Below are 13,225 nucleotides of genomic sequence, written 5' to 3' on the forward strand. Positions count from 1 at the left end.
CAGGCGTGAGCCACCGCACCTGGCTGGGCTCTCAGATTTCTACTCACTATATTCCTGCCCTAATCACTCCAGGTCCAGGTACTGACAACTAGGATCAGCTCCACAGTCCACTGACACTGTCCAGACTGGCCAGTCAGGAGCCTGTTCACCCTGTTTCACCTGTTCCTTCCCATGGGAGCCAGAGTAAAGGCCTGTGCCTACATTTCCCCCCAGCCATCTGCCTCCTAACCAGCCTCAGTGCCTCTCTCTGGCCCTGCGTGGCCTGCTGTGCCCTGGCTTCTTGGGAACTGTGAGTAGCAAACTCTTTCTGTTTGTTTTCAAGAGACAGGGTCTTGCTCTGTCACCCAGGCTGGAATGCAGTGGTGCCATCATGGCTCACTACAGCCTCAACCTCCCTGGGCTCAAGTGATCCTCCTTCTTTAGCCTCTTGAGTATCTGGAACTACAGGAATGTGCCACCATGCCCAGCTCCTTTTTTTTTTTCTTTTTGAGAGATGGGCTTTTGCTGTGTTGCCCAGGCTGGTCAGAAACCCCTGGGCTCAAGTGAGCCTTCTGCCTTTACCTCCCCAGGTGTTGGGATTACAGGCGTGAGCCACTGCTCCAGGCCTCATTTTTAAATTATTAATTGGTTTCTCCTCAAGTCTGTCTCAGGAACCTAGCAAGAATGAACTGGTCTTGATCAAACTGCTTATAGTCCAGCATTTTTTCTCCCTACGTGTGGGCAGGGCTGGGGGTTTCTGAGCCCCCTGGGATGGGTACCTGAGCCGATGTGGCTCCACCCGCTTCCTCCAGCCTGTCACTGAGGTCTTCGAGATCCCGGGACAGGTCACTGCGTTGTTTCTCCACCTGGGATGAAAATTTTTGTTTTGAGATAGAGCCTTCCTCTGTGGCCCAGGCTGGAGTGCAGCAGCACCATCTTGACTCACTGCAACCTTCACCTGCCTTGCTCAAACAGTCCTCTAACCTCGCCTCCCGAGTATCTGCGACTACAGACATGTGTCATCACACCCAGCTAATTTTTAAAGTTTTTGTTGAGATGGGTTTTCACCATGTTGCTCAGGCTGGTCTCCTGGTCTCAACTGATCCTCCTGCCTTGATCGCCCAAGGTATCTGGATTACAGGCATGAGCCACTGTGCCTGGCCATGGGATGAGATTTAATGATACCAATGATAATCACCCAGAGCTCCTTTTTCTCCAGTAAAGAGCATGATGACTGCTTCACCTTTGAGAAGCCAGGATTCTGTGCCTGGGGGCCTTGTGCCCTGCCTGTCATCAGTGAAGGACACTGTCTTCCCCACACTGGGTGGGCATTAGTGCCTGTCCTACCCACCACCTGTCCAATTTGGCTGAATTTGGGATTAGGTACACTGTGATTTGTCTCCCACCAGCTTTCTGGGCTCATGCCGTGTAGGATCCCCACCCTCAAGCCTCCCTCCATGCTCTGTTCTTGCGAACAGGTGCTTTCTCTGTTTACACTTTCATCCCAATGAAGGTAGGTGCTATTTTACTCCCTTTGCCCAGCCCTTCCTCCCTGCGTCTACCTGTTGAATTCCATCTTTGAGGTCAAGTGTTCCCTCCCCCATCTCTCCCGGGTAGAACCAGCCTCTTCTCCTCTGGACTCAAGCCACACAAAGCATCTGCCTTTCACGTAATGATTAATGTGAATGTGCAGTTCAGTCCCTGGCACACAGCAGGTGCTCAAGAAGCAACTAGACTTTTTAACTGGACACCTGCCTTCTCTACTGGTTTTCTTAGAGGAGGTTTCTATCCATGGTTGGATGTATGGCTGCCGTTACGTCTTTTGACTCAAGAAGGGGAAACATATTTCATTTACCTTGGCTCTCATGGCCCTCTCAGCTTCTAATTCTTCCTCCAGCTCTTCAATTCGGGCCTAGCAGACAGAGAAGGGAGGGGATTCATCTCTCCCAGGCAAAGTTAGTAAGTTAGCCCCTTAGCCTTTTAGGACGGAAAATAGGGATGTGAGAATATGAGAGCCACTGTCAAAAGCAGAGAGAGGCAGATCCCAGAGAGCACGCACAAAGGCCCCGGGGCAGGCAGGAGGGGGCCTGGCATGCGTGACACCCAGCCAGGAGCCAGCATGGCTGGATAGAGTGGAGGGAAGCACTCGGTAATGAGGTCAGGCGGGGAGCAGTTGGAGGGCCTCATAACCATGGTAGGGACTTTGGATTTCACCCCTAGTGAGGGGAACATGGGTCGATCTCCAAGGACTCTATGGCACTCTCGCTCCTCAGGAAACCTCAGCCACCAAGTAGCTGATGCGAACAAAGGGTTCAGAGAAGTGCATTTCTGACAGAGAGCTCATGCTTCTTGGTCCTAGACATACCTGGTGCTCCTTCAGTTTCCTCTGCAGCGTGGAATTCAGAGACTGCTCATCCTCATATTTCGAGTTGACAGAGTTTATTTCCAAATCCCTCCTGCAAGGGAAGGGTTGGTCTCCTGAGGAAAGGCTCTGAGGGCAGACCAGCGAGCTGGTGAGGGAATGGCGCCTGGGCTGCCAGAGGAGGCCTTGAACCTGCCGAAACGCACGCACTTCCCAGCCCCTTCTGGCCTTCTGTGGTGACAGCCCAGAAGGTCTCACGCTACAGAACAATTAGACCCCTGAATGAGCTCCTCAAGCATTTCATCATTCATTCATTCATTCACACATTTACTAATGTGACACTTTTTTTTTTGAGACAGGGTGTTGCTCTGTCACCCAGAATGCAGTGCAGTGGTATGATCATGGCTCACTGCAGCCTTGACCTCCTGGGCTTATATGATCCTCCCACCTCAGCCTCTCTAGTAGCTGGGGCCACAGGCTGGCTCAATCGTGCCCAGTTAATTTTTGTATTTTTTGTAGAGACGGGGTCTTGCTACATTGCCCAGGCTGGTCTTGAGCTCCTGGCCTCAAAGCCATCCTCCCGCCTTGGCCTCCCAAAGTGCTGCGCTTACAGGCATGAGCCACCGTACCCGACCTGGTCACAGGCTTTTATGATGCCTCCCTGCCTTGCTGAGTCCTCAGTGCTCCCTGGGATAGTGGTGCTCACCTCCTCTCCAGTGCCCACCAGGTATTGTGTGACGTTGAGTGTTGCCTGTGGACAGGGCAGCCCCTACCTCTCTGCATATCTTCCATGCCTGGCAGGTGCTTGGGACATGCATGAATGTATGTGAGGCCCTCCGTACAGTGACTGGCTCCTGGCGCCCTCCAGGCAACTCCATCTATTGCTACAATTGTGACGGACAGAACGAATGAACGACAAGACATACTTTTTCACCACCTCCTCGAGATCCAGCTTGGAACGCTCCATCTCATTGAGGTTGTCGATGGTCATCTTCAGGTCACTCTCAGCTTTGCGACGAGCCTTTTCCACCTCCGCCCGGATTTTCTTTTCCTGCTCCCAGTTATCCTCCAGCTACGGAGACAAGAACAGCAAGAGAAGGTAGACGAGGAGAGACTGAGGTCAGAAGGCAAGAAGGAACCAGACTGGGTCCGATCCTTTAGCTGTGGCATCAGAAGGGCCCTCACGCCCTGGGGGATGTGTTGGTCCAGTTCTCAAAACTTATCTTCGGACCCCGTGCCCCCAGAGGGATCTGGCCTTGGAGTTGTAAAGGCGGCCATGGCAACGGGTATTACCTCGTGGATCTGTGTGCTCAGCTTGCTGTTATTCTTGGTCAGGTGGTTCACCTTGTCCTCCTCAGCCTGTAGGTCATCCAGGGTTTTCTAGAAGGACAGATACACACGTGAGTGCCATGAGGCCCAGTGGGAGCAGCTGAACAGTCCTGATCCTCAGTCATCACTTCTGAGCCGTGCAGCTCCCAGGCTTTGGGGAGTTCAGTTGACTTTAGTGAGTAGGTACTGAGCACCTGCTCCTGGGTGTGGGTGAGGCCCGAGCAGATGGACCAGAGCCACCCATCAGGGAGGTCAATTGCTTGAACCAGGAAAGTTGAGGCTGCAGTGAACTATGATCATACTACTGCACTCCAGCCTGGGTGACAGAGTCAGACCCTGTCTCTACAAAAAATGCAAAAATTAGCCAGGTGTGGTGGCACACGTCTGTAGTGCCAGCTACTCAGGAGACTGAGGCAGGACGATCACGAGCCCAGCAGGTTGGGGCTGCAGTGAGCTATGATGGCACCACTGCATTTCAGCCTGAGCAACAGTGGGACCCTATCTCTGGTTCCCCAGGGGGCATATGGGAAATAGGTGGGGTGCTTTTGGTTGTCACAGTGATTGGAGGCCCCTCTGACATTTAGTGGATGACTCCAGTGATGCTGGACATCCCATTTTGCTCTGGACCATCTGGTACCATGAAGAAGAATTCTCTAGAACACATTCCTGATGTCACACCCAGGCACTCATGTCAGTAAAACAACCATTTCTACTCTTCTAAACCTAGAGCCTAGCACCCTTTTACATGTAACTCAATGTTCTTTTTCATTTCATATGCACTACAATTTTTGTTTTTTTGAGATAGGATCTCACTCCATCACTCAGACTGGAGTACGGTGGTACGATCATAGCTAACTGCAGCCTCCACCTCTTGGGCTCAAGCAACCCTCTTGCCTCAGCCTCCTGGCTAATTTTTTTTTCTAGTTTTTGTAGAAACAGGGTCTTGCTGTGTTGCCCAGGCTGGTCTTGAACTCCTGGGCTCAAGCAATCCTTCTGCCTCAGCCTCCCAAGTAGCTGGGACTAGAGGCGCACGCCAGCACACCTGGCTAATTTTTAAATTTTTTGTAGAGACAAGGTCTTGCTATGTTTCCCAGGCTGGTCTCAAACTCCTAGGCTCAAGTGATCCTCCTGGCTCAGTGATCCTCCTGTAATCCTCATGCTAAGATTACAGGGATGATCCACGGCCTGCACTGGCCTGTACTACATTTTATTTTATTTATTTTTATTTATTTATTTTGAGACAGGGTCTCGCTCTGTTGCCCAGGCTGGAGTGCAGTGGCGTGGCCCACTGCAACCTCTACCTCCTGGGTTCAAGCAATTCTCATACCTCAGCCTCCTGAGTAGCTGGGACTACAGCTGTGTGCCACCACACCTGGCTAATTTTTGTATTTTTAGTAGAGACAGGGTTTCACCATGTTGGCCAGGCTGGTCTCAAACTCCTGACCTCAGGTGATCTGCCCGCCTCAGCTTCCCAAAGTGCTGAGATTACAGGCATGGGCCACAGTGCCCGGCCTATTTGTAGATTCTCTATTTGTCCATTTACCCACTCCCCAAAACATATTTGCAATCCAAAATCACTACTCGCAACACTTTCTCATGGTTATTTGCAAACATGCATGTGGGGTGGGGAGAAACTTTGATGCGCACATTCTCTGCTGAGGTTGAACAAAGTGCCTTTTTGTTTCAGCCTCATACTGTAAAAAAAAAATGTCATTTTTATGCTATATTTAATGCCATGGCTTTTTTTACTTTTTTTTTTTTTATGGGGGGTTTTGCTGCTTAAAATGACCCCCAAGCACAGTGCTGAAGGGCTGTTGAGTGTCCCTAAGTGCAAGAGGGCTGTGATGTGTGTGAGAGAAGCTTCATTCAGATGCAAGGTATAGTGCTGCTGGCCCTAAGTTCAGTGTGAACGAATCAACAATTTAAATAAGACATACATAACAAAGTAATGTATTGACCATAGTTGCATGAATTATGTATTGATAGATTGATGAAAATGTTGGTGGGGCATGCGGTGGCTCATGCCTGCAATCCCAGCACTTTGGGAGGCCGAGGCGGGAGGATGACTTGAGCCCAGGAATTCAAGACCAGCCTGGGCAACATGATGAAACCCTACACGAAATATAAAAATTGGCTGGGCATGGTGGCTCACACCTATAATCCCAGCACTTTGGGAGACTGAGACAGGTGGATCACGAGGTCAGGAGTTTGAGACCAGCTTGGCCAACATAGTGAAAGCCCGTCTCTACTAAAAACACAAAAAAATTAGCCAGGCATTGTGGCATGCACCTGTAATCCCAGCTACTCGGGAGGCTGAGGCAGGAGAATCGCTTGAACCTGGGAGGCCGAGGTTGCAATGAGCCAAAATGGCGCCACTGCACTCCAGCTCGGGTGACAGTGTGAGGCTCTGTCTCAAAAACGAAGAAACAAAAATTTGCGGGGTGCAGTGGTACGTGCCTATAATCCCAGTTACTCAGGAGGCTGAGGTGGGAGGATCGCCTGAGCCTGGGAAGTCAAGGCTACAGTGAGCTGTGATTGTACCACTGCACTCCAGCCTTGGTGACAGAGTGAGACCGTGTCTCAAAAAAAAAAAAAAAAAAAAAAAAATATTATGACCAGAGGCTTGTAAGAGTCTAACCCTGTATTTTCCCCAGGAGCAGTGGTTCATATTTGCTAATTCAGTATTGAATTATTATTGGTTAATTCAGTGTTTATGGCAACTTTACAGAACATAACCGCTGTGAGGCCGGGTGCGGTGGCTCACGCCTGTAATCCCAGCACTTTGGGAGGCTCAGGTGGGAGGATCATTTGAGGTCAGGAGTTCAAGACCAGCCCGGCCGATATGGTGAAACCCCCATCTCTACTAAAAATACAAAAAATTAGCTGGGCATGGTGGCGCGTGCCTGTAATCCCAGCTACTCGGGAGGCTGAGGCAGGGGAATCACTTGAACCTGGGAGGCAGAGGTTGCAGTGAGCCGAGACCACACCACTGAACTCCAGCCTGGGTGGCAGAGCGAGCCTCAGTCTCAGAACAACAAAAACATAACCAGTGTGAATAACACTCATCGACTGTGTTTGTTATGAAAGGAGGCTCTGGCTCTGATATGCTTGAAAATCACAGGGCAAGGGCGGCAGTTCCTGAGGCACCAGGGAGAGGCACTCAGGGGACATGTGGATTCACAGTGTCAGCAAACACAGGGACGAGGGGTCCACTGTCCGGCTCTTTGCTCCTGTTTCTCTGGAGGTCAGCACTGGTGGCCGGTCAGAGCTGGCTCTGCATTCAGGAGCCTGAGCCTGTGACAGTGGCCCTGGGAAAGTCGGTGGGTCTCCCCATGGCCTCAAGAGCTCATGACCTGTTGTTGCCACAGTGTCTTAGGCTTTGCTGGGGCTTTCGAGCTCACGGGGCACTTCCATACACCCCACTCCATCCCTACCACTCCGGTGAGCATACTTTCTCCGGTGTGCATGGGCCCAACCTAACTCATAATTGTTTTGTTGTTTGTTTGTTTTGAGACAGAGTCTCGCTGTCACCCAGGCTGGAGAGAAATGGCGCAATCTTGGCTCACTGCAACCTGCAACTCCTGGGCTCAAGTTATCCTCCTGCCTCAGCCTCCTGAATAGCTGGGACTACAGGTGCGTGCCACCAGACCTGGCTAATTTTTGTAATTTTTTGTAGAGATGGAAGTTTTGCCATGTTGCCCGGGCTGGTCTCAAACTCCTAAACTGAGGGGATCCTCCTGCCTCAGCCTCCCAAAGTGCTGGGATTAAAGATGTGAGCTGCCATGCCTAGTTGATTCATAATTGTTAATAGCTCCCCCTCTTGCTCTCAAAACTGTCCTAGTTTGGAAGACAAATTATATTGTCACCCCACTTATAACAAACTTGGAAGGAAGGCAGTAAAAGGGGGCCACACCCACGTCACTCTTGAAACCGAGATATACGAAGAATTCCTTAACTTTCCTAAGGCTCCAAGCTGAGGGGGCAGCAGGGCCAGGATTTGAACTCGGGGCTCCAATGTCCAATGGAAAGCACACTGTGCCAAGCTCCAGCTGCTGGGCCGAGGAAGACGCAAGGGAAACCTACCTGGTACAGCTCCTCCAGGGCCCTCTTCTCCTTCTGGAGCTTGGCGATGGAGTCTTCACGGAGCGAGATGTCCCCGGTCAGGGTACGGACCTTGTGATCCAGGGCCTAGAAACCAGGGCAGGGAGAGAGGTAGAGCCTTAAAGCTGGAGGGAATCCTCAGCTTGGGTGTACTCTTGAGTCTCCTGGGAGCTTCAGAAATGCCAGTGCCCAGGGCATGTCTCAGACCAACCAAGTCAGAACCGTGGGGGTGAAGGGGAGCAGCAAGAACCTTGGCTTCTCAAAGCATGGTCCCCGGATGTCAGCAGTGGCATCCCCTAGGAGCATGCTAGAAATACAGACTCTCGGACTCCGCTGGGCCCGCCAGAGTCTGCACCTGACAGTATCCCTGGTGGTTTGTGTGTGCAGCAGAGCAGGAGAAGCTCAAGTTTAGGCAGAGCCCCCGCTTACCCTGCTGGAGAACCCCACCTACCTGCAATAGCAGGTAGGGCCCTTGGGCCCAGGGGCCGGCCAGATGGCATCAGGAGCCAGGGCTTCCCCCAGGGAGCTGCTCAGAGGGGCAGCAACTGCTTGTTTGGGCAGAAATTCAACAGCTGAAGGTAGACACTTCAAAGTGATGGGAACACCTCTCAGTCCCCTTAGTCAGCTGCCCTGCCCAGCAGACCTGTCTGTAGTAACGGTCATGTTCTCTGCCTTTGCTGTCCCATGCAGTGACACTTACCGCACATGGCTGCTGAGCACCTGTAATGTGGCTTGTGCAACCGAGGAATTGCATTTTAAGTTGTAAATTAATGGATGTGACAATAGCCCCATGTGGGCTGGGTACGGTGGCTCATGCCTGTAATCCCAGCACTTTGGGAGGCCAAGGCGGGCAGATCACCTGAGGTCAGGTGTTCAAGATGAGTCTGGCCAACATGGCAAAACCCTGTCTCCACTAAAAATACAAAAATAGTTGGGCATGGTGGCGCCACACCTGTAGTTCCAGCTACTTAGGAGGCGGAGGTATGAGAATCACTGGAACCCGGGAGGGGGAGGTTGCAGTGAGCCAAGATCGCACCATTGCACTCCAGCCTGGGTGACAGAGTGAGAGCGAGACTCTGTCTCAAAACAAACAAAAAAGCTCAAAAAAACAAAAAAACCAAAAAAACGCCGCATATGGTCAGTGGTCAGGGCACTGGGCATAGCCACCACAGGGGCTTCAGGTATGGCCCCTGACGGTGGCCTGAGAAAAGCGTGGCAGGGCCCTGGCCTCTCCTCACCTGCTTCTCCTTCTCTGTCTTGGCCAGTGTGGTTTCCAGGCCCTCCAGGTCCCGCTTCAGGTCACTCAGCTCCCCCTCCAGCTTGCGCTTGGCAGCACTCAGCGAGGCCGCTGTGCCTTCTTCCTCCTCCAGCCGCTCCTGCATGTCTGAGATCTGGCTCTCCAGATCCATCTTGGTCTTCATCATCTGTGTCAGGCGCTCCTCTGCATCCATCAGGTTCTCTTGCTCCTGTTGGGAGAAAGAGCCCCAGTGGCAGGCAGGGTCCAGGCAAAGACCACACAGCCTTGAGCTGAACAAATGTGTCCTGGGGGTTGGACAAGGGGCCGGGCTATCTCTGAGCTCCTTTTTTTTGTTTTTTGTTTTTTTTGAGTCAGGGTTTTGCTTTGTTGTTCAGGCTGGAGTGCTGTGGTGTGATCACAGCTCACTGCAGTCTTGACCTCCTGGGCTCAAGCAATCCTCCCACCTCATCCTTCCAAGTAGCTGAGGCTACAGGTACACACTGCAATGCCCAGCTAAGTTTTTTATTTTTATTTTTGAAACAGGGTCTCGCTCTGTCACCCAGGCTGGGGTGCAGTGGCACAATCATGGCTCACTGCAGTCTCGACCTTCTAGGCTTAAGCAATCCTCCCACTTCAGCCTCCTGAGTAGCTGGGACTACAGATGTGCCACCACACTCAGCTAATTTTTAAACTTTTTTGTAGAGATGGGGTTTCACTATGTTGCCCAGGCTGGTCTGGAATTCCTGGGCTCAAGCATTCCTCCTGCCTTGGCCTCCCAGAGTGTTGGGTTTACGAGCATGAACCATTGCACCTGGCCCAGGATGATTCTTCCATCACTTTAGTCTTGCCCAGCCTCAGCCTCCACAAACAAAATGGGGATATCAGTTCAAGCAACTTCTCAGGGGTCTGAAGAGTATACTGAGAAATGATGTTGGAGGCCTTTGGGGACGGTGAAAAGAAAATGCAAGTGCCACACATACTCATGGCTGCAGAGACAGCCGTGGCAGAGCAGGGAGGACTGAAGATGGAACTGGGCCCCTTCCAGGCCTGGGTTTTCTACTAAGGGGTCTGGGACTTTGATCAAATCTCTAAATGTCTGCCAAACTGAGTTTTTCTACCCTGTATGACGCACGTGAAAATCGGGTGTCTTAACAGGGGGGTGGTGAGAGTCAAATCAGGGAAGGAATAGGAAAAACTTTGCAAACCAGAAGGACCCCAGCAGTGAATTCACCACGGGACATTTAGTCAGGCATCCTTCAGAAATGACATCGTTTATTCTTCCCTGCTGTGTTTCCCTGGACAGGTGAGGAAAAGGAGGCTTGGAGAGGGTAAATTGCCAAGTTCGTAGGGCAGAGCCCCGCCCTGACTCTAGGGGACGCTGTTCTCACCCCATCTCGTGGCCACCATCCCTGGACTTTCCCTGCAGGCAGGTCCTGTAGCTGTGTATGCCCAGCCTGCTGCTGTGTGCAAATAAGAGTTTGATGGAGACCAGGCACAAGGGCTCACACCTGTAATCCCAGCTCTTTGGGAGGCCGAAATGGGAGGATCACTTGAGGCTGGGAGTTTGAGACCAGCCTGGGCAACAGTGAGACCCTGTCTCTACAAAAAATACAAAAAATTGGCTGGGCTTGGTGGTATAGTCCCAGCTACTTGGGAGGCTGAGGTGGGAGGATCACTTGTGTCCAGGAGATGGAGGCTGCTGTGAGCTGTGATCAAGCCACCTCACTCCAACCTGGGCAACAGAGCAAGACCCTGTCCCTGTCTGTCTGTCTGTCTGTCTGTCTGTCTGTCTCTCTCTCTCTCTGACACACACACACACACACAAATTGGATGGAGACCTTTTGGTAGTTGGGTCGAGGGTGACCTTGTATGCTGGAGAATTTCCCGTGGTCTGGAGGGACACGGATTTTCAAAAGAGCTCGCCCTTCCTCCCTCCCAGGGTCAAGGCTGTATTGGGTTCCCCACCCTTCTCCCCAGCGACCCCACATACAGCCTGCAGCTGAATGGTGAGGTCATTCTTCTCCTGGCTGAGCGTGGCTGTCTTCTCCTCCAGTTCCTTGACCTTGTTTACCAGCTCCTGGGTCTTGGTCATGGCTTGCCTGAGCTCCTCCTCCTTGGCCTTCATCTCCTCCTCTTGCCGAGCCACATTCAGGAGCGGCTTGACCTGGGCAATGAGCAACACCAAAGAGCGTTAGGAGAATGGGCTTTGCCGGGGGGTAGACGGAGGGCGGTGGAGTCTCTGCCTCAGGTGTGACCTCACGGCACCACTGTGGTGGGAAGCAGCTTTGCTGTAACTCTGGGGTGGGGTCCCTCTCCACAGACGCCACCAGGCTGAACTTGTGTAAAGCATCCCTGGCCTCAACAGAGAAGGCCCATCCTCACCTAGGACAATTCTTAGGATGCTCTTTAATCCTGAGTGACATGGAGTCAGGTATCCTCAGCATCTGGGTGCCCCATGGCTTACATCTGTTCTGCATGTTGTGTAGACACCAGGAGCCCCGGTGAAATCACAGCCTTGGGATCCCCTCCCTCCTTCCTTCCCTACTGAATCCTCCCACTCTCTGGCGCTCTCAGTTTCTGTCTCTGTCTGTCTGTTTGCTGTCTCTCTCTCACCCACTGTTTCTCTCTCTCTCTGTCTCTGTCTTTCTCCTGCCATTCCTATCTCTGCCTCTCTTCTCAGTCTCTCTCTGTTGCTCTGCTCCCTCTCTGTTTTTCTCTCTCCCTGTCTCTCTTTCTCTGTCTCATGCTGTCTCTATCTTTGTCTCTCTCTCTGCCTGTCTCTCTGTTGCGCCGTCTCTCTCTTTGTTTCTCTCTCTCTCATTTTCTGTGCAGTTCTCTTTGTTTTTCTCTATGTGTGTATCTCTCTCTCTGTCTCTTACTCTTTCTCTCTCTCTCTCTCTGTCTCTCACTTATTTCATCTTCTCTCTAACATGAAGTCCTACCTCTCGACTTGGCCTTGCAGGCCTTCCACAATGTAGCCCCTTCCCTCCTCCTGCACTGTGTGGAGGAGGAGGGCTGACACTTCCCACCCTGGCCGGTGACCCTGCCCCTGTGTCTATAGGGCTGGGCCTTCTTTGCCATTTAGCCAGGAGCATTTGCTCCTACTCTGCACCCGCAACACCCACCGGGACCTCTCTGTGCACTTGACCCTTCTCACCTGCACTGGAGCACCAGGCTCCATCCAGTCCCACCACCCGTATTCTGCCCTGCATCTGCAAGCCCCTCAAAGACCTCCCTCCCATCCCTTGAGGGTTCCTAAAACACCTAGCAGAGCTGGTGGGGCAGATCCCCTGGGAACCACAGAAACATTATACCATAGATACTATAGATACATAGTCAATAGATACATTTCCCAGGAGGGAAAATGACCTAGACACGGATTTGGGAGGAGGGACAGCCTGCGCCCCTTTTGAAAGATAACAGATAAACCTCGTTCATTGCCAGCCTGGCTGTTGAGAATCTGAAATGTCACAGTGGCAAAGCTGGCATGAAAAGGTTGCAGTAACCACTATACCTTGCCGCTGTGTAGCACTTTTTATTCAATGGAAACCTACTACAAGTGTTTTTTCATTGACCCAGCCTATCCGGCTTTGTTAAATAAGATTAGAACTTGGTTAGAATACTAAGAGGAGAGGATTAAAAAAAAATAAAAAATAAAAAAAAATAAAAAGGCCAGGCGCGATGGTTCATGCCTGTAATCCCAGCACTTTGGGAGGCTGAGGCGGGCGGATCTCCTGAGGTCAGGAGTTCAAGACCAGCCAGGCCAACATGGTGAAATCCCGTGTCTACTAAATATACAAAAAAATTAGTCAGGTGTGGTGGTGGGTGCCTGTAGTCCCAGCTACTCAGGAGGCTGAGGCAGGAGAATCGCTTGAACCCGGGAGGCAGAGGTTGCAGTGAGCCAGATCGTGCCACTGCACTCCAGCCTGAGCAACAGAGCAAGATTTTGTCTCAACGACAACAACTAATTAGAACAGGACCTTGCTCTGTCAGGTCTAATTAGTAACGAGCAGGGGAGTTCACAGCTGTTGCTACCATGTCTTGCTCAGAAGGAACCTTAAAGGCCATTGGCCTGGGTCTTCCAAGAGTCTAATTGTATACCAAGGGATCTGGTGAGATGCATTCAAGCATAGACACCCTTTGATTTGAGTTGTGAAATAGTTACTTTAATAGGTAATTTAAAAAATGAAAAAGAACTCAAATCCACAATTTTGTGG

General features: G+C 51.5%; 2 protein-coding genes across 2 annotated transcripts in view; both read right to left on the reverse strand.

The window, feature by feature from the left end:
- Positions 1–13,225, reverse strand: part of ARPC1A (actin related protein 2/3 complex subunit 1A) — a 374,209-nt gene that overhangs the window by 79,289 nt on the left and 281,695 nt on the right. The gene's annotated exons all lie outside the window — the stretch shown is intronic.
- LOC126950446 (myosin-16) overlaps positions 1–13,225 on the reverse strand; it is a 74,532-nt gene that overhangs the window by 24,346 nt on the left and 36,961 nt on the right. Inside the window, exons 21-28 of the mRNA XM_050783938.1 lie at positions 10,999–11,172; positions 9,010–9,237; positions 7,754–7,858; positions 3,635–3,721; positions 3,268–3,413; positions 2,345–2,435; positions 1,835–1,891; positions 759–845 (exon numbers count right to left, since the gene is read on the reverse strand). Of these exons, the coding sequence (XP_050639895.1) occupies positions 759–845; positions 1,835–1,891; positions 2,345–2,435; positions 3,268–3,413; positions 3,635–3,721; positions 7,754–7,858; positions 9,010–9,237; positions 10,999–11,172 (975 nt within the window). The remainder of the gene's footprint in view (positions 1–758; positions 846–1,834; positions 1,892–2,344; positions 2,436–3,267; positions 3,414–3,634; positions 3,722–7,753; positions 7,859–9,009; positions 9,238–10,998; positions 11,173–13,225) is intronic.

Source organism: Macaca thibetana, chromosome 3, assembly GCF_024542745.1.
Source record: "Macaca thibetana thibetana isolate TM-01 chromosome 3, ASM2454274v1, whole genome shotgun sequence".
In the NCBI taxonomy this organism is placed as follows: Eukaryota; Metazoa; Chordata; class Mammalia; order Primates; family Cercopithecidae; genus Macaca; species Macaca thibetana.